The sequence below is a fragment of the Plasmodium yoelii genome, assembly GCF_900002385.2.
Source record: "Plasmodium yoelii strain 17X genome assembly, chromosome: 10".
In the NCBI taxonomy this organism is placed as follows: domain Eukaryota; phylum Apicomplexa; class Aconoidasida; order Haemosporida; family Plasmodiidae; genus Plasmodium; species Plasmodium yoelii.
The window spans coordinates 43739-70835 of record NC_036182.2 but is presented as its reverse complement, the minus strand read 5'-3'; the positions used below and the strand labels follow the sequence as shown (position 1 = coordinate 70835).

At 20.0% G+C, this 27097-nt stretch overlaps 7 protein-coding genes across 7 annotated transcripts; all 7 read left to right on the top strand.

Annotated features, from left to right (window-relative positions):
- Positions 1-2284: 2284 nt before the first annotated feature.
- PY17X_1000063 (PIR protein) lies at positions 2285-3309 on the top strand (the record flags this gene model as incomplete). Its single annotated transcript, XM_022955716.1, has 3 exons — positions 2285-2299; positions 2418-3158; positions 3244-3309. The coding sequence occupies 3 exons, from the start codon at positions 2285-2287 to the stop codon at positions 3307-3309; spliced, it is 822 nt and encodes a 273-aa protein (XP_022810897.1).
- Positions 3310-6015: 2706 nt separating this feature from the next.
- Positions 6016-7169, top strand: PY17X_1000059 (PIR protein; the record flags this gene model as incomplete). The annotated part of the gene is made up of 3 exons (XM_034637552.1): positions 6016-6030; positions 6168-6995; positions 7083-7169. 3 exons carry the CDS (start codon positions 6016-6018, stop codon positions 7167-7169), a joined length of 930 nt encoding a protein of 309 aa, XP_034493504.1.
- Positions 7170-9494: 2325 nt separating this feature from the next.
- PY17X_1000055 (PIR protein) lies at positions 9495-10599 on the top strand (the record flags this gene model as incomplete). The annotated part of the gene is made up of 3 exons (XM_034637551.1): positions 9495-9509; positions 9649-10410; positions 10501-10599. The coding sequence occupies 3 exons, from the start codon at positions 9495-9497 to the stop codon at positions 10597-10599; spliced, it is 876 nt and encodes a 291-aa protein (XP_034493503.1).
- Positions 10600-12831: 2232 nt separating this feature from the next.
- On the top strand, positions 12832-13889 carry PY17X_1000051 (uncharacterized protein; the record flags this gene model as incomplete). The annotated part of the gene is made up of 3 exons (XM_722731.1): positions 12832-12846; positions 12975-13712; positions 13803-13889. The coding sequence occupies 3 exons, from the start codon at positions 12832-12834 to the stop codon at positions 13887-13889; spliced, it is 840 nt and encodes a 279-aa protein (XP_727824.1).
- Positions 13890-16512: 2623 nt separating this feature from the next.
- On the top strand, positions 16513-17591 carry PY17X_1000047 (PIR protein; the record flags this gene model as incomplete). The annotated part of the gene is made up of 3 exons (XM_022957611.1): positions 16513-16527; positions 16636-17418; positions 17505-17591. The coding sequence occupies 3 exons, from the start codon at positions 16513-16515 to the stop codon at positions 17589-17591; spliced, it is 885 nt and encodes a 294-aa protein (XP_022811126.1).
- Positions 17592-20141: 2550 nt separating this feature from the next.
- Positions 20142-21224, top strand: PY17X_1000045 (PIR protein; the record flags this gene model as incomplete). The annotated part of the gene is made up of 3 exons (XM_022957603.1): positions 20142-20156; positions 20294-21049; positions 21138-21224. The coding sequence occupies 3 exons, from the start codon at positions 20142-20144 to the stop codon at positions 21222-21224; spliced, it is 858 nt and encodes a 285-aa protein (XP_022811125.1).
- Positions 21225-23563: 2339 nt separating this feature from the next.
- On the top strand, positions 23564-24704 carry PY17X_1000043 (PIR protein; the record flags this gene model as incomplete). The annotated part of the gene is made up of 3 exons (XM_022957598.1): positions 23564-23578; positions 23710-24549; positions 24639-24704. The coding sequence occupies 3 exons, from the start codon at positions 23564-23566 to the stop codon at positions 24702-24704; spliced, it is 921 nt and encodes a 306-aa protein (XP_022811124.1).
- Positions 24705-27097: the final 2393 nt, after the last annotated feature.

The window sequence follows — 27097 nt, the reverse complement described above, 5'->3', positions numbered from 1 at the left end:
GTTATGGCTACGTATTATGTCTCATTTAATTTTTTATAATTCGAACACTAATTAAATATATGTACCATCCCGTATTCTTAATCACAGATAAAGTTTAAAAGTCCAAATATAAAACCCAAAAGGGGGTATTGTCATTATTTTGAAAGGGGGTACATAACATATTTTATAAGTTATAATATATATAATTTAGTGTTCATACCGATTTAATGTGATTAAAAAAATGTCTATATTGCATATATTAATTCATATTATGATATATTATAATTGCCTATATAAAAGTTAATATTTGGTTATATTGAATTATGCATATCATAATATGTTTCTTTATTTAATGAAAATTTTATTTAGTAAAACGTATTATTTGCATCATATTTATTTTAATTTAAATCATGTTATCCAACTGAACTGTATACTAATTTTATATATCATAATATAATTATAATTCGATTCATTTGGAACAATTGCCTACATTATAATATGCCTTCACATTAATATGTGTGTTTTTAACATTAATTAAACATATTCTCAATATACAATAGGCAATCATAAAATATAGATGCATGGGATATCGATCGAGAATCGACAATATAACATAATCTATAAATAATTGTTATGCTTCTAACATTTTTAATAATACAATAAAAATATGGATAATAATAAAGATTACATTATAGATATATGTATACTATCCTTTTAACTTTCGATTATATATAGTATCATTTTATGTTAAAGTTTTAATTAATATTGATAGAAATAGGTATATATACATTAATTTATTTACTATAAAGGTATAATATTAAATTAATCACTATTAATTTTTAAGCTTTATAGTTTGAGGTATACATATATTACATTTAAAATAGTTAAAAGACAAAATATAAGTATATTAATAAAATTTCATGTTTTGTTCTAATAATTATAAATAATATGACAAAATAATATTATTATTATTATATGCCTATACACATAAAATAATAAAATACTCTACGAATAACTTATATTAAATATTATTTTATTGTGGAAACTTCATATAATTAAATATTAATTTTATTGAAAAGACACATAATAATACATTATAAAGATATTAATGCTATATATTTGTTAAAGATTCAATTTGGGATATGTGGTTTAATATTCTAAAAATATGAATCAATGATGAAAGGGTTAAAGACTTAATTCATGTTAAATGTCATTTGATTATTCCATATTAACGCATATTATATTGTCGCTGTTTTACCATAGAATTAATAAAATATAGAATTTTTAATAAATTATTTGAACGATATACATTAACTATAATAGTAGAATATATAAGATAAAATTATGTATAATATTTAGCGAATATTTATATAAATATATATATTAAAGAGCTAATATATCTTATCTCTCTCCTATTAAAGGGTAAAATAATGACATAATCAAACATAGTTTTTTATTATACTTTAAAATTTACATAATAGTTATTTATATGTTAATATTTAATATCTACTAAGTATTATTTTAAAAACAATATGATATTAAAGACTTATTTAAGGTTATAAATACGGGTTTAGTGCTAATTGTCATTTTAAACCGTGGAAAATATGAGTAAAATATATTATAAATTATCAAATAAGGCATACTTACAAATTGAAGTATATGGGAATAATACTAAAGTTATTTAACGCGTTAAAATTATTTTTTAATTTATATACATTCATTAAAAACAATATAAATTTATGTATTTTGTAAGTGTTATTTTAGAAAAGACTGTATTATATATTATAAGAAACAAGTATATAAGTATTTAGTCTATCTTATTAAATAATTATTTATATACTTTAAGGATTGTAATAATAATAACTTTCTTAAATTTATATATTTGTGCATTATTTAAGTTTTAGGACGTTGTTTGTGTTTTATATTAAAGCATATGTATATATTTTTTAAATTCATTATAAAAGTATATTAATTTTTATAATAAAGTTATACCAAATGTTAGTAAGAATAGTACTTTTTGTATAAAATGCATCATATATACATATGGCAAAGTGTATAAGCAACCCTCTGTTTAAGGCAATTTAGCTAACTTCTATAAAATAAGTATAATATGATTTTAGTAATACTAATGTATTATTATTTTATATGAAGTTAAAATTAAGAATAATATGTCTAACGAAAGATAACTGCTATGTAAAGAACTTAAGTAGACACAAGATATATTTTATACAATATATATTTTATACAATATATATAAATAACATCACCCCGCATAATCTCCAAATTATAACAGAATTTCATTATAATGTCTAAGGAATTGGTATATATCATTTTCTTATATTATTCGTATGTTGCATTCCTATAAATTATAATAATTTTAATTTTAGTAACATTTATATTAATACATTTTTTGTTTAATTCGTAAAATACATTCGTAGTGTGATATAATTAATGGGGCTGATAATAATTTTGTTGATGATCCGAACAAACCGAAAGATCATAATTCTATGAGTTATTATAATTTTTATTGCCTTGATAATGAATGTGATACTTATGACAAAATAGTTATTTCTACTTTTATAACATTACTAAATTTATTTGATGGTATTAGTGATGAAGATTTTGAGAGTGATAAACTTGCTGAATATGCTATTTTATGGTTAAGTTATAGACTAAATCAAAAAACAGAAAGTGAAATCATCACATTAAACAATTTTTATACTTTCTATATAGGAGACAATAGTCAATATAAGGATAATATATCTACTAATAATAAGATTAATAAGGATATTATAGAAAAACAAATAAGCTCGATGGATATAGATATTAAAGATATATCTAATTTTTATGATGCATTTAAATCATTATGTAACATGTATAGTGAATTTGATCCAGCAAAAAGTACTGAATGCAAGACATGTTTAGAAACTGCTGGAGAATTGGTTGAAAAATATGAAAAACTTAAAAATGCTTTAGATATTCATAAAGGAAGTTCTTATTATAATCTATTGTCTAGTTTATCAAATGATTATAAAATTTTTGAAAATAAATATAATAATAAATGTAATAATTACTCACAATTTGTAGCTTGTCCACGAAGTTCAGTAACAAAAAACATAATAATTCCAATTGCAATTATATTTGTTGCAGCATCAATTTTATTGGTAGTTTCTTATAAGGTAAATAATAAGGAATTAAAAAAAAAATATTATATATATGTAAGAATTAACGAACAACCGTACGCTTCTTAAAATTTTATATTAGTATTCGTTATTTGGATTTCGGAAACGATCTCAAAAACAACATTTAAGAGAAAAGCTGAAAAAATAAAAAAGAAACTGATCATTAATATATTATTCTAAGAGTAGTGATTATTCCAGGAATAGTAATAATGGTTGATATATTTTAGGAAATTGTCTATTTCGAAGTAATTTTTGCATAATTTTTATATAATTTTTATGATGTGGGTCAGGGTTGTGCTTGTGGAACCCATATTCGGGTTAGAGCTAAGTATTGTATTGCATTTAATTTTTTATAACTTAAACACTAATTTTATATATGTAACATTCCGTATGTTTAATCACAAGATGAAGTTAAAAAATATGCACTACCAAAGGAGCATTGCCATTAATATGAAAGGGGTTATATAACATATTTATAAGTTATAATATATATAATTGAGTGTTCATGCCGATTTAATTTGATTAAAATAAAATATCTATATTGCATATATTAATTCATTTATGATATATCATAATTATTTATTATATAAAGCTTGTTAATCATAATTATATTGAATTATGCATATCATAATATGTTTCTTTATTTTATTTAGTAAAACTTATTATTTGTGACATATTGATTTTAATTTAAATCATGTTATCCAACTGAACAGTAATAGATAATCATAAAATATAGATACATGCAATATCGATCGAGAATCGACAATATAACATTGTCTATAAAATATTATTATGCTTCTAACATTTTTAATAATAAAATAAAAATCGTACTATATATACAACATTTTTTAAGTTTTAATTGTAGTTACTATTATCTTTTTGTATTTTACATTTGTGTTAAAATTAATTAGTATTAATAGAAGTTGCTTTATACGGTTTAATTTATTTATCATAAAAGTATAATAATAGATTAATCACTATTTATTTTTAATTTTATATTTTGAGGCATAAATAAGTTATATTTTAAAATAATTAAAATAAAATATTAGTATATAATAAATTTTAATGTTATAGTTTATTCTGATAATTATAAATAATATGATAGATTGAATAGAGTTATTATTCTAATATATATAATATATAATATTGTATCAATGACTAAAACCTGAAATATGTTAAAATTGGGGAATATATACAATTATATATTAACGAGAAATATATAGAAAAAGTATGTAATAATTAATTTAATCTGAATTGATAAGATTTTTATTAGGTTATTATATACATACAAATTCACAAATATATAAATTGAATATAATGTTTTTACGAGATGGTATATTTGTTCTAAAATAGTTGATTTAAAAACTATGAAGCAAGGAAATATTATACATTGATTTAAATTATTTTTATTAAAAGCATTAATTATTACGTTGTACTATATTGTGATATAACAGCAACAATAATAATAGTAATAACAATAGATAAACGTATTAAATACGAACAAATATATTATGTTAATTTGATACACTATATGGATATAAATTCATTATACATATTCTTAAACACTTGATAATATTATAATATACGTATAAAATATCATATGAACTATTATAACATTTATTTAAGTATGCATTAATGCGATAATATAGAATTAACACTATCAAGCAAAATAATATTAATAATTCTATAGTTTACTTAAAAATATTTTTTTTCATCATAAAACTAAATATAGTTTATTATAAAATATAAAAGCAAACTGTATATTTAGAAAATAATTATAAGTTATTTCTAATGAATAATTTTAATATATATACATAATTTAAAGCTTTAATGTCAAAGAAATACAGACATAATTAATTATATAGAATAGGCAAATCTTATATGGCTATATAATTGTCTTAAAAAAGCATACTTCCCTTATCTCTCCTATCTAAAATGCAAATATACCAACCTAATTATACTTTAAAATTTACATCAATAGTTATTTATATGTTAATAATTAATATCTACTAAGTATTATTTTAAAAACAATATGCATAAAAAGTCTTATTTAACCTTATAAATACGGGACCAGTGCTAATTGTCGTTTTAAACCGTGAGAAAGATGTGCAAAATATATTATAAAATTATCTAATAAGGTATATTTCTAAATTTAATTATATAGGAATAAAACTAAAGTTATTGAAAATGTTAAATATAATTGGAATTGATATATATTAAATAAAAATAATATTAAAATTATGTATATGCAATTAAAAAAGGGAACAATGCAACTTAATTCGAAAATAATATAATTTTAGAAAAAACAGTATTATATATTATAAGAAAAAATTACATAAAAATTTAATATATTTAAAAAAATTATTATTTATATACTTTTAAGGATTATAGCAATAATAGAACTTTTTATTTTTTAGTTATATACAGTATTTAAGTTTTAGAAGGGCAATCATTAAAACAGAAAATATAAATATATTCCTTTTTTATTTTCAAACATACTTTAAATTATTTATAAAAGTATATCCATTTTTATAATAAAGTTATACCATATGTTAGTAAGAATAAAATTTTTTGCATAAAATGCATCATATCTATATTTAATCAAAACTGTATTAAGCATCCCTCTTTTTAAGGTAATTTAGCTAATTGTCATAAAATAAGTATAATATGATTTTAGTAATACTAATGTATTATTATTTTATATTAATTTAGTTATTTAAAAACATATAATATATTTAACTACAGACAGTTGTTGTATATATGGTTAAAGTATTTGCGTCACATGGTGGGGCGAGTCTATATTAAACAGAATGATTATACTCAATTTAGAAATCAAAAATAAGATTCCATTATAATGAATAAGCAAGTGGTATATACATTTGTTAATAATAATAATTTCCTTTACATGTTTTGATATTGTATTATATTTAAATATCATTAAACTTTATTTTAATAAAATGTTCAATAATATACATTTCTAATAACTGTTTTTAAATGTTTTCTTAGTGTGAAAGTTTTCTGAGTGTATGGGATGCTTTCCCCGATAAATTGACCAAAACTAATGAATATCATGAATTTAATTATGGCAATTTTTTAAATAGTTATTGTTTTAACAATGAATGTAAAGGTGATCTCGAAAAAATTAATGCTGGATGTTTATTTTTGCTTAATAAATTCTTTGGGAGTTCTGGGCTTTCGAATAAGGCAAAAAATAATATAAATTTTGTTGATTACATTATGACATGGTTAATTTATATGTTAAGCCTAAAGAGCAATCCAGATAAAAACAGTCTAAAACATTTTTATACTACGTTTATAAAAAGTGATTTCAAGTATATAAGTACTGTAGACCATGTTAAAGGTTGTAGTAATTTTAAGGATATTATAGAAAATAGACATACTTTAACGAATGATGATATGGATAATAAGATTATATCTGAATTATATAATGCATTTAAATTATTATGTGAAATGTATACTGATTTTGATGAAAACACGTCAAATTGCAAAAAATGTTCGGAAAATGCCATAAAGTTTGCTGAAAAATATAATGAACTTAATGGAGATTCTAATAATACTAATGGTAGTTCATATAATAAAATATTATCTACTTTATCAACTGATTATGATAATTTTAAAATTTATTGTAGTAAAAAAGGTGGTACATGTAATAATTTCCCATCCCTTTCACCTATAAAAACAAAAGAAAATGATGCACTAAGTTCTGGACTATTTTCTGAAGATGCATCATCAAGTTCGTCAATAGGAAACAAATTGTTTACAGTTTTATCGATATTTGGTGCAATAGCATTTCTTTTAGGAATTTCTTATAAGGTAAATAATAAAGAAATTAAAAATTATTTTCATTATATGTATGCAAACGTTAACAAAAAAATAATGCGTTTATCTTTTTTATATTAGTATTCGTTATTTGGATTTCGGAAACGATTTCAAAAACAAAAATTAAGAGAAAAGCTAAAAAATATAAAGAAGAGAATAAATCATTAATATAAGATTCGACGAATAATGATTATTCCAGGAATAGTAATAATTATTGATATATTTTAAGAAACTGTCTATTGGGGAGTAATTTTTTTCCAATTTTTGCATAATTTTATATAGTTTTTATGTTAAGGGTCAGGGTTGTGTTTATGGAACCCATATTCGGGTTAGGGCTAAGTATTATATTGCATTCAACTTTTTATAATTTGAACACTAATTAAATACATGTACCATTTCCGTATGTTTAATCACAAGATGAAGTTCAAAAATCAAAATGTGCAAACAAAAGGAGAATAATCTAATATGAAAGGGGCCAATACCATATTTCTCATAAAGTATAATATATACAATTATGTGTTCATGCCGATTTAATATGATTAAAATAAAATGTCTATATTGCATATATTAATATAGATATTGATTATATATGAATTCATATTATATATATCATAATTACATATTATATAAGCCTTGATAACCCAGAGCTATATTGAATTATGCATATCATAATATGTTGCTTTATTTTATGAAAATTTTATTTAGTAGAACTTATGATTTGTATCATGTTTATTTTAATGTAAATCATGTTATCCAACTGAACTGTAATAATAGATATTCATAAAATATCGATCGAGAATCGAGAATACAACATTATCTATAAAAGGCATTTTATGCATCTAACATTTTTAATAATCAATAAAAATATGCATATTAATAAAAAATTAAACTATATATATATGTATACTATCCTTTAAAATAACAATTATGCATAGTATCATTTTATCCTAATGTTTTAAATTCAAATAATAGATATATTAATATATACATTAATTTATTTACTATAAAGGTATAACATTAGATTAATTTATATTAATTTTTAAGCTTTATAGTTTTTAAGTATAAATATATTACATTTAGAATTTTAAAAAAATAAAATATAAGTATATTAATAAAATATAATGTTATAGTTTGTACTAATAATTATAAATAATTAGATAGATAGAATAACGTTATTATTGTACCCCTATAAATATAATATAATATAATAAATTACTCTACTAGTAACTAATATTGAAATATTGTTTTATTGTGGAAAGTTCATATAATTAAATATTAATTTTATCGAAAAGACGCATATTAATACATTATAAAGGCATAATTTTTATATATTTGTTAAAGATTCAATTTAGGATTTGTAGTTTTATATTATAAAAATTTGGATCAATAGTGAAAGGATTAATGATTCAATCAACGTTAAATTTCTTTTTATTATTCCATATTAACGCGTATTATATTATCATTATTTTACCATAGAACTAATAAAATATAGAAATTTTAATAAATTATTTGAATGTATATGCATTAATAACTATAACAATAGATTATATAAGATAAAAATGAACAATTCAGAGCATTTAGAGAATATTTATATAAATTTAAATAATAAAAGAGCAAAGATATCTTATCTCTCTCCTCTTAAAGTAAAATATAATAACTTAATTAAACATAGTTTTCTATTATACTTTAAAATTTCCATCAATATTTATTTATATGTTAATATCTAATAAGTATTATTTTAAAAACAATCTACATTCAGAGATTTATTTAAGGTTATAAATACGGATTCAGTGCTAATTGTCGTTTTAAACCGTGGAAAATATGCGTAAAATATATTGTAAAATTACTCAATAAGGTATATTTATAAATTGAAGTATATAGAAATGAAAATATAGTTATCGGAATCATTAAAATGGATTATGAATTTATCTATATTCATTAAAAGCAATATAAATGTATATAATTTGCATAGAAAATAGAAAAATGGAACTTTGTAAATGTTATAATTTTAGAAAAAACTATATTATAAGAAACAATTATATAAATATATATTTATATACTTTTAAAAATTATACTAATAATAGATTTATTAAAGCATGAGAAAAAAAATTGTATTTTTCTATATTGAGACACAAATATAAGAGGGAATATTTTAAATTCATTACTAAACTACTTAAATTTTTATAATAAAATTATAATGGATGTTACTAATAATCATAAATTTAAGCATAAATTATATTATACATCTGACCAAAATGTATTAAATGTCTCCAATTTAAGGCAGATTATTAGTTATCAAAAACAGGAATAGACCGTTTCTTTAGTAATAATATTATTCTATATTAATTTAATTATTGGAAAACTTATAATATATTTAACTACAGACCGTTGTTATATATAGGGCTAAAGTATTTGCGTCGTATATTTGGTGCAGTTTATATAAAATAGCATGATTCTACTCAATTTATAAATCAAAAATAAAATTCCATTATAATGAATAAAGAAGTGGTACATACATTTTTTAATATTAATAATAATTATTATCTTTACATTTTTTGATATTGTATTATATATATCATTAAACTTTATTTTAATAAAATTTTCAATAATACACATTTTTATTAATTGTTTTTAAATGATTTCTTAGTGTGAAAAGTTCAAGACTGTAACGACGAATTTAGAATATGATTCGAATACTAAAAATTATAAATTTAAAGATAATACAGATTTCAAAGAGTACTGTACTGATGACAATTGTGATAATGATCTCGATAATATTAGTGCTGGATGTTTATTTTTGTTTAATGAAATCTTTGGGAATTCTACCTCGTTTAGTTTTATTGCAAAAGGAAACACCAATATTGTTGAATACATTATGATATGGTTAAGTTATATGTTAAACTTTAAGAAAATTGAAGAAAATGACACTATAAAGAATTTTTATGAAGCATATATAAATAGTGATAATAGGTATATTACGGATATAAATAATGTTAGTGGTTATAAGAACTATAAGGATCTTATAGATAAAAAAGAAGATTTGATGAGTATTTATGTTAAAGATATGTCTAAATTTTATTATGTATTTACATTATTATGTATGATGTATGTTGAATTTGATGAAGAAAGGCCAAATTGCTATAAATTTTCGGAAATAGCTAATGATTTTGCTAAAAAATATGATGAACTTAATGAAAATTATAATAATGGTAAAGATAGTCCCTATAATAAATTATTATCTACATTATCAAATGATTATAATAATTTTAAAAATAAATGTAATGATCCTGAATTTAGCAACTTTCCATCACTTCCAACATATTCACGAAGATTAGTAATAAAAAACACACTTATTTCAATTGGATTTATATTTATTGCCGTATCAATTTTCTTGGGAATTGCATATAAGGTAAATAATAAGTCAATTAAACAATATATTCAGCACTGGTTAATTTGTGAATATAAATAAATTATACATTTTTTTAAATTTTTATATTAGTATTCGTTATTTGGATTTCGGAAACGATTTCAAAAGCAATGTTTAAGAGAAAGAATAAAAAATATAAAGAAGAAACTGATCATTAATAAATTATTCTGAATATGAAGATTGATGTATTTTAAGAAACTGTCTATTTGGAAATAATTTTTGTATAATTTTTATATAGTTTTTATGTTGTGGAGCCCATATTGGGGTTAGGGCTAAGTATTATATCTCATTTAATTTTTTATAATTTAAACACTAATTAAATATATGTATCATCCCGTATGTTTAATTTCGAGATGAAATTAAAAATATGTACTCCCAAAGGAGCATTACCATTAATATGAAAAAGGCTACATCACATTTGTTCATAAGTTATAATATATATAATTAAGTGTTAATATATATTTAATATGATTAAAATAAATTGTCTATATTGTATATATTAATTCATATTATGATATATCATAATTGCCTATATAAAAGTTAATATGTGGTTATATTGAATTATGCATATCATAATATGTTTCTTTATTTAATGAAAATTTTATTTAGTAAAACGTATTATTTGTGACATATTGATTTTAATTTAAATAATATTATCCAATTGAACTGTATAATAATTTTATATATTAGAGTATAATTATAATTCGATTAATTTGGAACAATTACCTACAATACAATATACCTTCATATTAATGATTATATTTTTAATGTTAATTAATCACATTACTAATGTATAATAGATAATCATAAAATATAGATTCATAAATATCGATCGAGAATCGACAATATAACATAGTCTATAAATTATTGTTATGCTTCTAACATTTTTTGAAGTTGTAATTGTATTAATAGAAGTTGCTTCATACGCTTTAATTTATTTATCATAAAGGTATAATAGTAGATTAATCACTATTAATTTTTAAATTTCGAGGTATAAATATATTATATTTTAAAATAGTTAAAAAATAAAATATAATTATATAATAAAGTTTAATATTATAGATATGATGCATTATTATATGCCTATACATATAATCTAGAAATTACCAATAGTTAATATTAAAATATTGTTTTATTGTGAAACCTTCATATAATTAAATATTAATTTTATCGAAAAGACATAATAATACATTATATATTTGTTAATTATTCAATTTGGAATTTGTAGTTTTATATTCTAAAAATATGGATTAGTGAAGAAAGGATTAAATACTTAATTAATATTAAATATCATTTTATTATTCAATATTAATGCTTATTATATTATTATTGTTTTTTGTAGAATTAATAAAATATAGAGTTATTAATAAATTATTTGAATGTATATACATTGATAACTATAACAATAAAATATATGAGATAAAATGAATTATGTAAAACATTTAATGAATATTTATCTAAATTTATATATTAAAATAGCAATATATCTTATCTCTCTCCTCTTAAAGGTAATATAACAACCTAATTAAACATAGTTTTCTATTATACTTTAAAATATTATTAATATATATTTATATGTTAATATTTGCTAAGTATTATTTTAAAAACAATTTACATATAAAAACTTATTTAAGCTTATAAATACGGATTCAGTGCAAATTGTTTTAAAGAATGGGAAAAATGGCAAACTATATTATAAAATTATCCAATAAGGTATATTGGAATAAAACTAAAGTTATTGAGCACATTAAAATGAATTCTGAATTTATCTACATTCATTAAAAACAATATAAATTTATATAATTTGTATAGAAAGGAAACAATGCAACTTAATTTGAAAATACTATAATTTTAATAAAACATGATATATAGTATTAGAAACAAGTGTATAATTATTTAATATGTTTTAAGAAATGACTATTTATATATTTTAAGGATTATAGTAATAATTTAATTTTTTATTTTTTAGATTTATACAGTATTTAAATTTTTGAAGGACATTCATTAAAACATAAAATATAAATATATTTCTTTTCTATGTTCAAACATACTTTAAATTCATTATAAATGTATATTAATTTTTATAATATAGTTATACAAAATGTTAGTAAGAATGCATTTCTTGTATAAAATGCATCATATATATATTTAATCAAAAGTGTATTAAACAACCCTCTATTTAAGGTAATTTAGCTAATTATCATAAAAAATAATGTAACTTTTCGTTAGTGATAATATTATTATATTATTCTATATTAATTTAATTATTGAAAAACTTATAGTATATTTAACTACAGACAGTTATATATAGGGTTAAAGTATTTGCGTCTCATATTTGGTGCATCGTATATAAAATAGCATGATTCTACTCAATTTACAAATCAAAAATAAAATTCCATCACAATGAATAAAGAAACGGTATATGCATTTTTTAATAATTCCCTTTACTTTTTTATATTGTATTACATATAAATATCATTAAACTTTATTTTAATAAAACTTTTAATAATTCGCGTTTTATTAATTGTTTTTAACTGCTTTCTTAGTGTAAAACGTTCGCTCCTTTAAGGAACGTGATTTCCAATTCAGACAAGGGTGTAACCTATCAATTTACAACTGATGAAGATTACTGTACTGGTGTAGAATGTAATAATGATACCGATAGATTGAATGCTAGATGTTTACATATTTTTGATGCATTCTTTAAGGATAAGTCTGGATTTGAAACGGATGCAAAAGGAAACATCTATATTGTTCAATACATTTTGATGTGGTTAAGTTATGTGTTAAGCCTGATCAGAATTAATCAAGATGGCAATAGAACGTTTTTTTATAATAATTACATAGAGAAACACCATACGTATAAGACGCCAATAAATGGCTTAACTGGTTATCAGAATTATAAGGATCTTATAGATAGAAATAATTATATTTTAAGTATGGATATGAGCATTATATCTAAATTTTATGATGCATTTATATTATTATGTGACATTTGTATTGGGGTTGATGAAGATAGGTCAAATTGCGATAATTATTTAGAAAAAGCTAAAGAATTTGCTAAAAAATATGATGAGCTTAATGAAGATTATAATAATGGTAAAGACAGTCCCTATAATCAATTATTATCTACATTATCAAATGATTATAATAATTTAAAAAATGTATGTAATGATTTTCCATCACTTCCAACATATTCACGAAGATTAGTAATAAAAAACACACTAATTTCAATTGGATTTATATTTGTTGCCGTATCAATTTTCTTGGGAATTGCATATAAGGTAAATAACAAGTCAATTAAACAATATATTCAGCACTGATTATTTTGTGAATATAAATAAATTATACATTTTTAAAAATTTTTATATTAGTATTCATTATTTGGATTTCGGAAACGATTTCAAAAACAAAAATTAAGAGAAAAAATAAAAAATATAATGAAGAAAATGATTCATTAATATATGATTCGAAGATTAATAATGATTAATATATGTTAAGAAACTGTCTATTGGGAAATAAATAATTTTTACATAATTTTTATATAGTTTTATGTTGTGGAACCCATATACGGGTTAGGGCTAAGTATTATATTACATTTAATTTTTTATAATTTGAACACTAATTAAATATATGATCATTCACATATGTTTAATCACGAGATGAAGTTTAAATATGCAACCAAAAAAAGGAGTACTGCCATCAATATGAAAAGAGTCACATAACATTTTTTCATAAATTATAATATATATAATTTAGTGTTCATATCGATTTAATATGATTAAAAAAAAATGTCTATATTGCATATATTAATTTATATTATGATATATGATAATTATTTATTATATAAGACTTGTTAACCCAGAGATATATTGAATTATGCATGTCATAATATATTTCTGTATTTGATGAAACATTTTATTTAGTAAACTTATTATTTGTATCATATTTGTTTTAATTTAAATCTGATTTTGATAACCGAACTGTAATAATAGATATTCATAAAATATCGATCGAGTATCGACAATACAGCGTTATATATAAAAAGGATTTTATGCATCTAACATTTTTAATAATCATTAAAAATATGCATATTAATAAAAAATACATTATAGATATATGTATACTATCCTTTTAATTGTCGATTATATATTTTATAATTTTATGCTAAAGTTTTAAATTCAAATAATAGAGATAGTTCTATATACATTAATTTATTTACTATAAATGTATAATATTAGATTAATCACTATTTATTTTAAGCTTTATAATTTTGAAGTATATATAAATTAGAAATATATTATATTATTAGCTAATTAAAAATATATAATTATATTAATAGTATTTAATATCATATTTTGTTATAATAATTATAAATAATATGATAGATAGAATAGCGTTATTATTATATATCTATGCATATAATTTAATAAAATGCTCTACTAATAACTAATAATGAAATATTATTTTATTGTGAAATTTCATATAATTAAATACTAATATTAATTTTATCGAAAAAGCAAATAATAATTAATTTAATTTGAACTAATATTATTTTTATTAGGTTATCATATATAAATTAATAAATATGTATTATAAATATATCGTTTTACGAGGTAGTATATATGTTATAAAATGTTATACTTTAAACAATGAATCACGGACATATCATACATTGATTTAAAGTATTTATATTAAGGGCATTAATTATTCCGTTGTACTATACAGTGATCTAGCAGTAACAATAATAATAGTAATAACAATAAATAAAGTATTAAATACGAAAAATACATTATGTTAATTTGATAGATTACATGGATATAAATTCATTATATATATTATTAAAGGTATGATAAAATTAAAATTGTATGCACAAAACATCAAATTAATTATTATAACATTCATTTAAATATGCTTTAATTCGATAATATTAGAATTAACACTGTCAAGCAAAATAATATTAATAATTCCATAGTTTACTTAAAAATATAGTTTATTATAAATACAAAAGCAAACCATATATTTAGAAAATTAATAATTATAAGTTATTTTTAATGAATAATTTTAATATATACATACATGGGTTGAAAGATTTAATGGTATAAAATATAAAACATAATTAAACTATGCATAATAAGTAAATCTTATATGGTTACACCCGTGTCTTAAAAAATCATACTTCCCTTATCTCTCCTCTCAATGTGCAATATACCAACCTAATACACATAATTTTCTATTATACTTAAAAATGTTCATCAGTACGTATTTATGTGTTACATATTTAATATTTACTAAGTATTATTTTAAAAACAATATGCATTAAAATAGTTATATAAGCTTATAAATACAGTTTTAGTACTAATTGTCGTTTTAAACCGTGGGAAATATGTGCAAAATATATTATAAAATTATCTAATAAGATATATTTATAAATTGAATTCTATAGGAATAAAAATAAAGTTATTGAAAATGTTAAATATAATTGGAATGGATATATATTAAATAAAAATAATATTAAAATCATGTATATGCAATTAATAAAGGGAGCAATGCAACTTATTTTATAAATGTTATAATTTTAGAAAAGACTATATATATATTATAAGAAACAAATATATTAGAAAAAATATATTTATATACTTTTATAAATTATACTAATAACAATATTTTTTATTTTTTATATTTATACAGTTTTTATGTTTTAGAATTGAAATCATTAAAACAGAAGATATAAATATATTCCTTTTCTATGTTCAAACATATTTGAAATTCATTATAAAAGTATATTAATTTTTATAATAATGCTCATATGAGTGTTATTAAGGATAACAATTTATGCAAAATTATATTATATATACATATGATAAAACATGTATTAAACACCCCCCAAATAAGGGAATTGATCTATCATAAATGTATATATTGCTCCATATTAATTTTAAATTGAAATTAAAAATAATAAAAATATTTTTATATACAAATAATTGCTGTATATAGGATTAAATAATTGTATTACCTATTTTAGAATATATATATAATATGATACCCCCTTAACCTAGAGATTATAAATTATATTCCATCATAATGAAAGATGATATAGTATATACATTTTTTGATATTATATTTCCTATAAACATCATTAAGTTTTATTTTAATAACATTTTCTTAATACATATTTTTATCAATTTTTTTTAAATGATTTTTTAGTGTTCAAACTTTGATTATTTGAGGATGTATTTACCCGATGAATTAAGCGAAACCGCAAAATATAAACTAGAAGATATTAGTAATTTCAATAAATACTGTCCTAAAGAAGACTGCAATTCTGAACTCGAAAAAATTACAATTGGATTTTTATGGTTACTTGGACAATATGTTAATAAATATCCAAATAAAGGTAATGATATAAATAGTGCTAAACCATTTTTTCTATATATTATTTTATGGTTAAGTTACAAATTAAATCAAAATTCAGACTCCAAACCCACCAAAATATATGATTTTTATACTGAAAATGTAATTGGTAATCATAAATATAAACTATTTATAGAAGATTCCAGTAGATATACAAAACTTAATGAATTCATAGATAAACAAAAAGATTTTATGAATATTAATTTTAAAGAATTGCCTAAACTTTATGATGCATTTAAACTGTTATGTAGTATGCATGATAATGTTGCAATGAGTAAAGATAGCAACATACTGTTAAATAGTGCAAATGAATTTGTTAGCAAATATCAAGAACTTAGTGAAGATTCTAATAATACTGATGGTAGTTCATATAAACAAATATTGTCTGCTTTATTAACTGATTATAATAATTTAAAAAATAAACATAGCAGTATTACACCTCTTCCAGACATAACAGCAGACGTGTCTGCATACATATCTAGAGTTACATCATCAAGTTCGTCGACAGGAAACAAATTATTTACAGTTTTATCGATATTTGGTGCAATAGCATTTTTTTTAGGAATTTCTTATAAGGTAAACAATAAGGAATTTAAAAATTATTTTCATTATATATGCAAATTTTAACAAACAAACGTACGCTTCTTAACATTTTATATTAGTATTCGTTATTTGGATTTCGGAAACGATTTCAAAAACAACATTTAAGAGAAAAAATAAAAAAAATAAAGAAGAAAATGAATCATTAATATATGATTCGAAGAGAGTGGCTATTTCAGGAATAGCAATAATGATTTATATATTTTAATAAACTGTCTATTGGGGAATCATTTTTGCATAATTTTTATATAGTTTTTATGTTTTGGGACCCATGTTCGGGTTAGGGCTAAGCATTATATTGTATTTAATTTTTTATAATTTGAACATTAATTTAATATATGTATAATTCCGTATGTTTAATCACGAGATTAAATTCAAAAGTCAAACATGACCCCCAAAGGAACATATCCATTAATATGAAATGTGTCGCATAATATTTTTTCATATGTTATAATATATTAAATTGAGTGTTCATGTCAATTTAATATGATTAAAATAAAATGTCTATATTGCATATATTAATATAGATATTGATTATATATGAATTCATATTATTCTATATCATAATTTGCTATTATATAAAACTTGTTAATCAGGGGCTATATTGAATTATGTATAAAATAAAATGTTTCATAAACCAAAGAAACATTTTATTTAGCAAAACTTATTATTTGTATCATATTTATTTAGATTCAAATCGTATTTTTATAACTGAACAGCATAATACTTTTATATATCAAAGTATAATTATAATTGATTCATTTTGAATATTCATCTATAGTATAATATACCTTCAGGTTAATAGGTATATTTTTATTGTTAATTAAACATATTACCAATATATAATAGGTATTCATGAAATATAGATCCGTGGTACATCGAGATTCGATAACACAACATTATCTATAAAAGGCATTTTATGTATCTAACATTTTAATAATCAATAAAAATATCCATATTAATAAAAAAAATTAATTATAGATATATGTATGCTATCCTTTTAATTTTTGATTATATATAGTATCATTTTATGTTAAAGTTTTAATTAATATTAATAGAAATAGTTATATATACATTAATTTATTTACTATAAAGGTATAATATTAGATTGATCATTATTAATTTTTAAACTTTATAGTTTTGAGGTATAAATAAATTATATTTCAAAAGATTTAAAAAATAAAATATAAGCATATTAATAAAATATAATGTTATAGTTTGTTATAATAATTGTAAATAATTTGATAGACATAATATCGCTATTATTATATGCCTATACATATAATCTAATAAATACTATACTAATAACTAATATTGAAATATTATTTTATTGTTAAACCTTCATATAATTAAATATTAACATCGAAAAGACAAATAGTAATACATTATAAAGGTGTCAATGTTATATATTTTGTTAAAGATCCAATTTGGGATTTATAGTTTTATATTATAAAAAATTGGATAAATAAAAAAAAGTATAAAGACTCAACGATAAATATCTTTTTATTATTCAATATTAACACGTATTATATTATCATTGTTTAATAAATAATCTTTAATTACAAATAGCATTGTTTTATCATAAAATTAATATAATATAGATCTTTTAATAAACTATTTGAATGTATATACATTGATAACTATAACAATAAAATATATAAGATAAAATTAACTATACAGAACAATTAGCGAATGTTTATCTAAATTTATATATTAAAAGAGCAAAGATATCTATCTCTCTCCTCTCAAAGTGCAATATACCAATCTAATACATATAGTTTTCTATTGTACTTTAAAATTTGCATAAATACTTATTTATATGCTAATATTTAATATTTACTAAGTATGATTTTTAAAACAATATACATTCAAAGACTTATTTAAGCTTATAAATAGCATAAGTACGGATTCAGTACTAATTGGTGTTTTAAACTATGGAAATGATACGCGAAATATATTCTATAATTATCTAATACGGACTATTTATAAATTGAAGTATATAGAAATAAAAATAATGTTATAAGATTCATTAAATTGAATTGTGAATTTATTTATATTAAATAAAAAAAATATAAATTATGTAATTTGCATAGAAAGTGGAGCATGCAACTTAATTCGAAAATAATATAATTTTAGAAAAAACAGTATTATATATTATAAGAAACAAGTATATAAAAATTTAATCTATCTTACTAAATAACTATTTATATACTTTTAAGGATTATAATAATAATAATAATAATAGAACTTTTTATTTTTTAGATTTATACAGTATTTAAGTTTTAGAAGGGCAATCATTAAAACATAAAATATAAATATATATCTTTTCTACGTTCAAACATACTTAAATTATTTATAAAAGTATATCTATTTTTATAATAAAGTTATACCATATTTTATTAATAATAGTAATTTTTTGTATAAAATGCATCATATTTATATTTAACCAAAACTGTATTAAGCATCCCTCTTTTTAAGGTAATTTAGCTAATTGTCATAAAATAAGTATAATATGATTTTAGTAATACTACTATTTTATTATCCTATATTAATTTAATTATTAAAAAACATATAATATATTTAACTACAGACATTTGTTATTTATAGAGTTAAATTATTTGCGTCACATATTGGGAGCAGTGTATATAAAACAGCATGATTTTATTAAATTTAAAAATCAAAAATAAGATTCTATTATAATGAATAAGGAAGTGGTATATGCATTTGTTAATAATAATAATTCTCTTTACATTTTTTGATATTGTATTATATTTAAATATCATTAAACTTTATTTTAATAAAATGTTCAATAATATACATTTCTAATAAATGTTTTTAAATGTTTTCCTAGTGTGAAAAGTTCGATAATGTATGGGAGGCTTTCCCCGATGAATTGGGCACCAACGGAGAGTATCAATTTAAAACAACAAATTTCTTAGATAGTTATTGTTATAATAGTGAATGTAGTAGTGATTACGGAAAAATTAATGCTGGATTTTTATATTTGCTTAATAAATTATGTGGGGTTTCTGGTTTGTTTAATTCTTGCGAAACAAGTAACATCAATGTTGTTGAATACACTATGATATGGTTATGTTATATGTTAAACCTAAAGAGTACTAAAGATGACAACATCACCAATCTAAATAATTTTTATAATACAAATATAAAAAATCACAACAACTATAGTAGTTTCATTGAGCTTATAAATAAAAAAAAAGAATTGATGAATATTTCTAAAGATAAAGTGTCTAAACTTTATAATTTATTTAAAATTTTATGTCAAATGTATACTAAAATTGATGAAGACAATAAAAAATGCAATAACTATTTGAAAGGTGATAATGAATTTTTTGTTGAATATCAAAAACTCCTTAATGATAGTGATACTGGTAATGGAAATAGTTACTATAGTCAACTATTGTCTACTTTATCAACTGATTATGATAAATTAAAAAATGAATGTGAACAGATTTTGTCCTCTAAACCGAAAGAAATAAAACAAAGTTATGAAGATACACCATCAAGTTCGTCGATAACAACCAGATTATTTACAGTTTTATCGATATTTGGTGCAATAGGATTTCTTTTGGGGATTTCTTATAAGGTATATAATAAAGAATTTAAAAATTATTTTCATTAAATATATGCAAACGTTAACAAACAAAACATACTTTATTAAAATTTTATATTAGTATTCGTTATTTGGATTTCGGAAACGATTTAAAAAACAACAAATAAGAGAAAAAATAAAAAATATAAAGAAGAGAATAAATCATTAATATATGATTCGAAGAGTAGTACTATTTCAGGAATGTAATAATGATTTATATATGTTAAGAAAGTGTCTATTTAAAAATGAATAATTTTTGCATAATTTTTATATAGTTTTATGTTGTGGGTCAGGATTATGTTTGTGGTACCCATATTCGGGTTAGGACTAAGTATTATATTGTATTAATTTTTTATAATTTGAACACTAATTAAATATATATACCACCCTCATATGTTTAATCTCGAAATGAAGTTCAAATATGCAACCCAAATGGGGATAATCTAACATGAAAGGTATCAATAGCATATTTCCCATAAAGTATAATATATACAATTGTGTGTTTATTCCGATTTAATATGATTAAAATTAAATGTCTATATTGCATATATTAATATAGATGTTGGTTATATATGAATTTATATTATGCTTTATCACAATTGCCTATTATATATGCCTTGATAACCCAAAGCTATATGGAATTATGCATATCATAATATGTTTCTTTATTTGATGATAATTTTATTTAGTAAAACTTATATCTTGTATCATATTTATTTAGATTCAAATCATGTTATCCAACTGAACTATAATAATATATATTCATAAAATTTCGATCGAGAATCAACAATACAACATGATCTATAAAAGGCATTTTATGCATCTAATATTTTTAATAATACAATAAAAATATGCATATTAATAAAAAATTATATTATAGATATATGTATATTATCCTTTTAACTTTCGATTATATATAATATCATTTTATCCTAATGTTTTAAATTTAAATAATAGGAATAGTTCTTTATACATTAATTTATTTCCAATAAAGGTATAATATTAAATTAATCACTATTAATTTTAAACTTTATAGTTTTGAGGTATATATAAATTATATTTTAAAATAGTTAAAAAATAAAATATATGTATATTAATAAATTTTTTATCATATTTTGTTTTAATAATTATAAATAATATGATAAATAGAATAACGTAATATTATATACCTATATATATAAACTGGTAAAATATTATTCAATAATTAATATTGAAATATTGTTATATTGTGAAACCTTCATATAATTAAACATTAGTATTAATTTTATAGAGAAGGCAAATAATAATACATTATAAAGGTATCAATTTATATATTTTGTTAAATATCCAATTTTGAATATGTGGTTTTATATTCTAAAAAAAAGATAAATAAAGAAACTGTTAAAGACTCAATTCATGTTAAATATCATTTTATTATTCCATATTAACGCATATTATATTGTCGTTGTTTTACCATAGAATTCATAAAATATTGAATTTTTAATAAATGAGTTGATTGTATATACATTGATAACTATAAAATATAATATATAAGATAAAAATGAACAATGTAGAGCATTTAAAGAATATTTATATAAATTTATATATTGAAAGAGAAAATATATCTTATCTCTCTCCTATTAAAGTGCAATATAAGAACCTAATTAAACATAGTTTTATATTATACTTTAAAATATCATCAGTAGGTATATATGTTTAATATTTACTAAGCATTATTTTAAAAATAATATGCATTCAAAGACTTATTTAATCTTATAAGTACAGGTTCAGCGTTAATTGGTGTTTTAAAAAATCGAAAGGACGACAAAATATATTATAAAATTACCAAATAAAGTATATTTGTAAAACGGAATGTGTAAGAATAAAAATAAAGTTATTGAAAATGTTAACTATAATTGAAATGTATATAAATTAAATAAAAACAATATAAATTTAAGTATATGCAATTTATTTTGAAAATACTATAATTTTAATAAAGCATGGTATATAGTAATAGAAACAAGTATGTAAATATTTAATATATTTAAAAAAATAACTATTTATATACTTTAAGGATTATAGTAATAATGGGTTTCTTAATTGTTTCGATTTTTTCAGTATATTAGTTTTGGGATACTGTTTATTAAACAAAATATATGGTGTTGTTTATTTTCCATATTAAAGCATATGTATAAGACGATATATTTTTAATTCGTTACAAAGTTGCTTTAATTTTTATAATAATGTTCATATGAGTGTTATTAAGGATAACAATTTATGTAAAATTGTATCTATACACATATGGTAAAACATGTATTAAACATACCCAAAACACGATAATTTATCTAACTACCGTAAAGTTATTATACTGTTCCATATTATCTTTAAATTAATATTAAAAATGATAATAACATGATAAATTACAGATAATTTTATATTAATCTTCAATTATTTTGTCATTTATTAAGCATAAAATATATAAAATATGATGTTACATAATCTACATATTATAAACAAAATAAAATTACAATGGATTATGACCTGGTATCTGCATTTTTTAATAAAATTTGCTTGTATTTGTTGATATTATATTGCCTATAAAATTCATTAAATTTTATTTTATAAGAGTTTCATTAACATATATTTGTATTATACTTTTTTAAATGTTTTCTTAGTGTAAAAAATTTGATACATTGAGAAACTATTTACCTGATGACTTAAGCAATTCTACAACTAGTGATATTAATAATTTAGGGAATGCTAAGAATTACTGCTCTAATGGAGAACCAGGGAAAACAGAATGTAAGACTGATTTCGATAAAATTAAGGCTGGATGTTTATGGTTGTTTGAGCAATTGTTTGTGGAAAATAAAAAAAATATCAGTACAGTTGAATACATTATCATATGGTTAGGTTATAAACTAAATCAAAAGACGTATGACGAAGCCAAGGATCTAAATGATTTTTACAATAAATATATAGAAAATAATAGGCATTATATTAATTGTAAACAAGGTGATGTAGGTTGTAGTAATTTATTAAATAGTAATACAGGATATACAAATTATAAGGAGATCATAGATAAAAGAAAGAAAATGTTGAATATTAATATTAAAAATATGTCTAAATTTTATGATGCATTTAAATTATTATGTAACATGTATACTGAACTTGGTGGAAGCAACACAGAAAATAAGACATATTTAGAAAATGCTAGTAAATTTGTTAAAAAATATAAAGAACTTAATGACGATTCTGGTAATACTAAAGATGAAGCCTATTGTCAAGCATTGTCTACATTATCAATTGATTATATTAATTTTAAAAGTTCTTGTGCTGATAGCGATGATTGTAACAATATTCCATCCCTTACATCGACAGAAACAGAAGAAATTGTTATGAAAAGTTCTGGAAATATTTGTGATGATACACCAAGCTTGTCGATAGTAAAAAAATTAATTCTAGCTTTATTAATATTCAGTGTAATATCAATCTTTTGGGGAATTTTTTTTAAGGTAAATAATAAGAAATTTAAAAATTATTTTCATTAAATATATGGAAACGTTAACAAAAAAATCGTACACTTCTTAACATTTTATATTAGTGTTCGTTATTTGTATTACGGAAAAGAGCTCAAAAAGAATATTTAAGAGAAAAGCTAAAAAAATAAAGAAAATGGATCATTAATATATTATTCGAAGAGTATTGACTATTTCAGGAATAGTAACAATGATTGATACATTTAAGAAACTGCCTATTTGGAAGTAATTTTTGCATAATTTTTATATAGTTTTTATGTTGTGGGTCAGGGTTATATTAGTGAAACCCATATTCGGGTTAGGGCTAAGTATTATATTGCATTTAATTTTTTATAATTTAAACACTAATTTAATATATGTATATTTTCGTATGTTTAATCAGAAGGTGAAGTTAAAAAGTCAAAATATGCAACCAAAAGGGGAATGATCTAACATGAAAGGGATCAATACCAAATTTCCCATAAAGTATAATATATACAATTGTGTGTTTATTCCGATTTAATATGATTAAAATAAAATGTCTATATTGCATATATTAATATGGATATTGATTATATATGAATTCATATTATTCTTTATCATAATTGCCTATTATATAACCCTTGATAACCCAAAGTTATATGGAATTATGCATATCATAATATATTTCTTTATTTTATGAAAATTGTATTTAGTAAAACTTATGATTTGTATCATAGTTATTTAGATTCAAATAATGATATCCAACTGAACTGTAATAACAGATGTTCATGAAAATATCGATCGGGAATCGACAATACAACGATATCTATAAAAGGCATTTTATGCATTTAACATTTTTAATAATCAATAAAAATGTGCATATTAATAAAAAATTAAATTATAGATATATGTATACTATCCTTTAAAATAACAATTATATATAGTATCTTTTTATATTAATATTTTAAATTTAAATAATAGGGATACTTATATATACTTTAATTTATTTCCCATAAAGGTATACTATTAGATTAATCACTATTAATTTTTAAGGTTTATAGTTTTGAGGTATAAATAAATTATATTTTAAAATAGTTAAAAAATAAAATATAAGTATATTAATAAATTTTTTATCATATTTTGTTCTAATAATTATAAATAATATGATAGATAGAATAACGTTAATGTTATATACCTATACATATAAACTGGTAAAATATTATTCAATAACTAATATTGAAATATTGTTATATTGTGAAACCTTCATATAATTAAATACTGATATTAATTTTATAGAGAAAGCAAATAATAATACATTATAAAGGTATCAATTTATATATTTTGTTAAATATCCAATTTTAATTTGTAATTTTACATTATAAAAATATGAATCAATGGTGAAAGGATTAAAGACTCAATTCATGTTAAATGTCATTTTATTATTCCATATTAACGCATATTATATTGTCGTTGTTTTACTATAGAATTCATAAAATATTGAATTTTTAATAAATTATTTGAATGATATACATTGATAACTATAACAGTATAATATATAAGATAAAATTAACTATGTAGAATATTTACCGAACATTTATATAAATATATATATTAAAGAGCTAATATATCTTATCTCTCTCCTATTAAAGGGTAAAATAATGACATGATCAAACATAGTTTTATATTATACTTTAAAATGTCATCAGTAGATATATATGTTTAATATTTACTAAGTATTATTTTAAAAACAATCTACATATAAAAACTTATTTAAGCTTATAAATATGGGTTCAGTGCTAATTGCCGCTTTAAAGATGGAAAAATATGGAAAACATTATAAAATTACTAAATAAAGAATACTTCTAAATTGGAATATGTAGGAATAAAAATAAAGTTATAGAACTCATTAAAATGATTTATGAATTTGTTTACATTCATTAAAAACAATATAAATTTATATAATTTCCATATAGATGTACGTAAAATAACTTAATTTGAAAATACTATAATTTTAATAAAACATTGGTTTATTGTATTATAAACAAGTATTTAAATATTTAATATATTTAAAAAAATGACTATTTATATACTTTAAGGATTATAGTAATAATATAATTTTTGTTTTTTTAGATTTATACAGCATTTAATTTTTTGAAGGAGAATCATTAAAACATAAGATATATATATATTCCTTTTCTATGTTCAAAAATACTTTAAATTCTTTATAGAAGGATATACATTTTTATAATAAAGTTATACCAGATGTTAGTAAGAATAGTATTTATTGTATAAAATGCATCATATATTTAATAAAAAGTTTATTAAGCATCCCTCTATTTAAGGTAGCTTAGCTAATTAGCATAAACACAAATAAAACCTTTTTTTAGTAATAATATTATTTTATTATTCTATATTAATTTAATTATTGAAAAACATATATATATTTAACTACAGACAGCTGTTATATATTGGGGTAAAGTATTTATGTCACATATTTGGTGCATCGTATATAAAATAGCATGATTCTACTCAACTTACAAATATAAAATGAAATTTCATCACA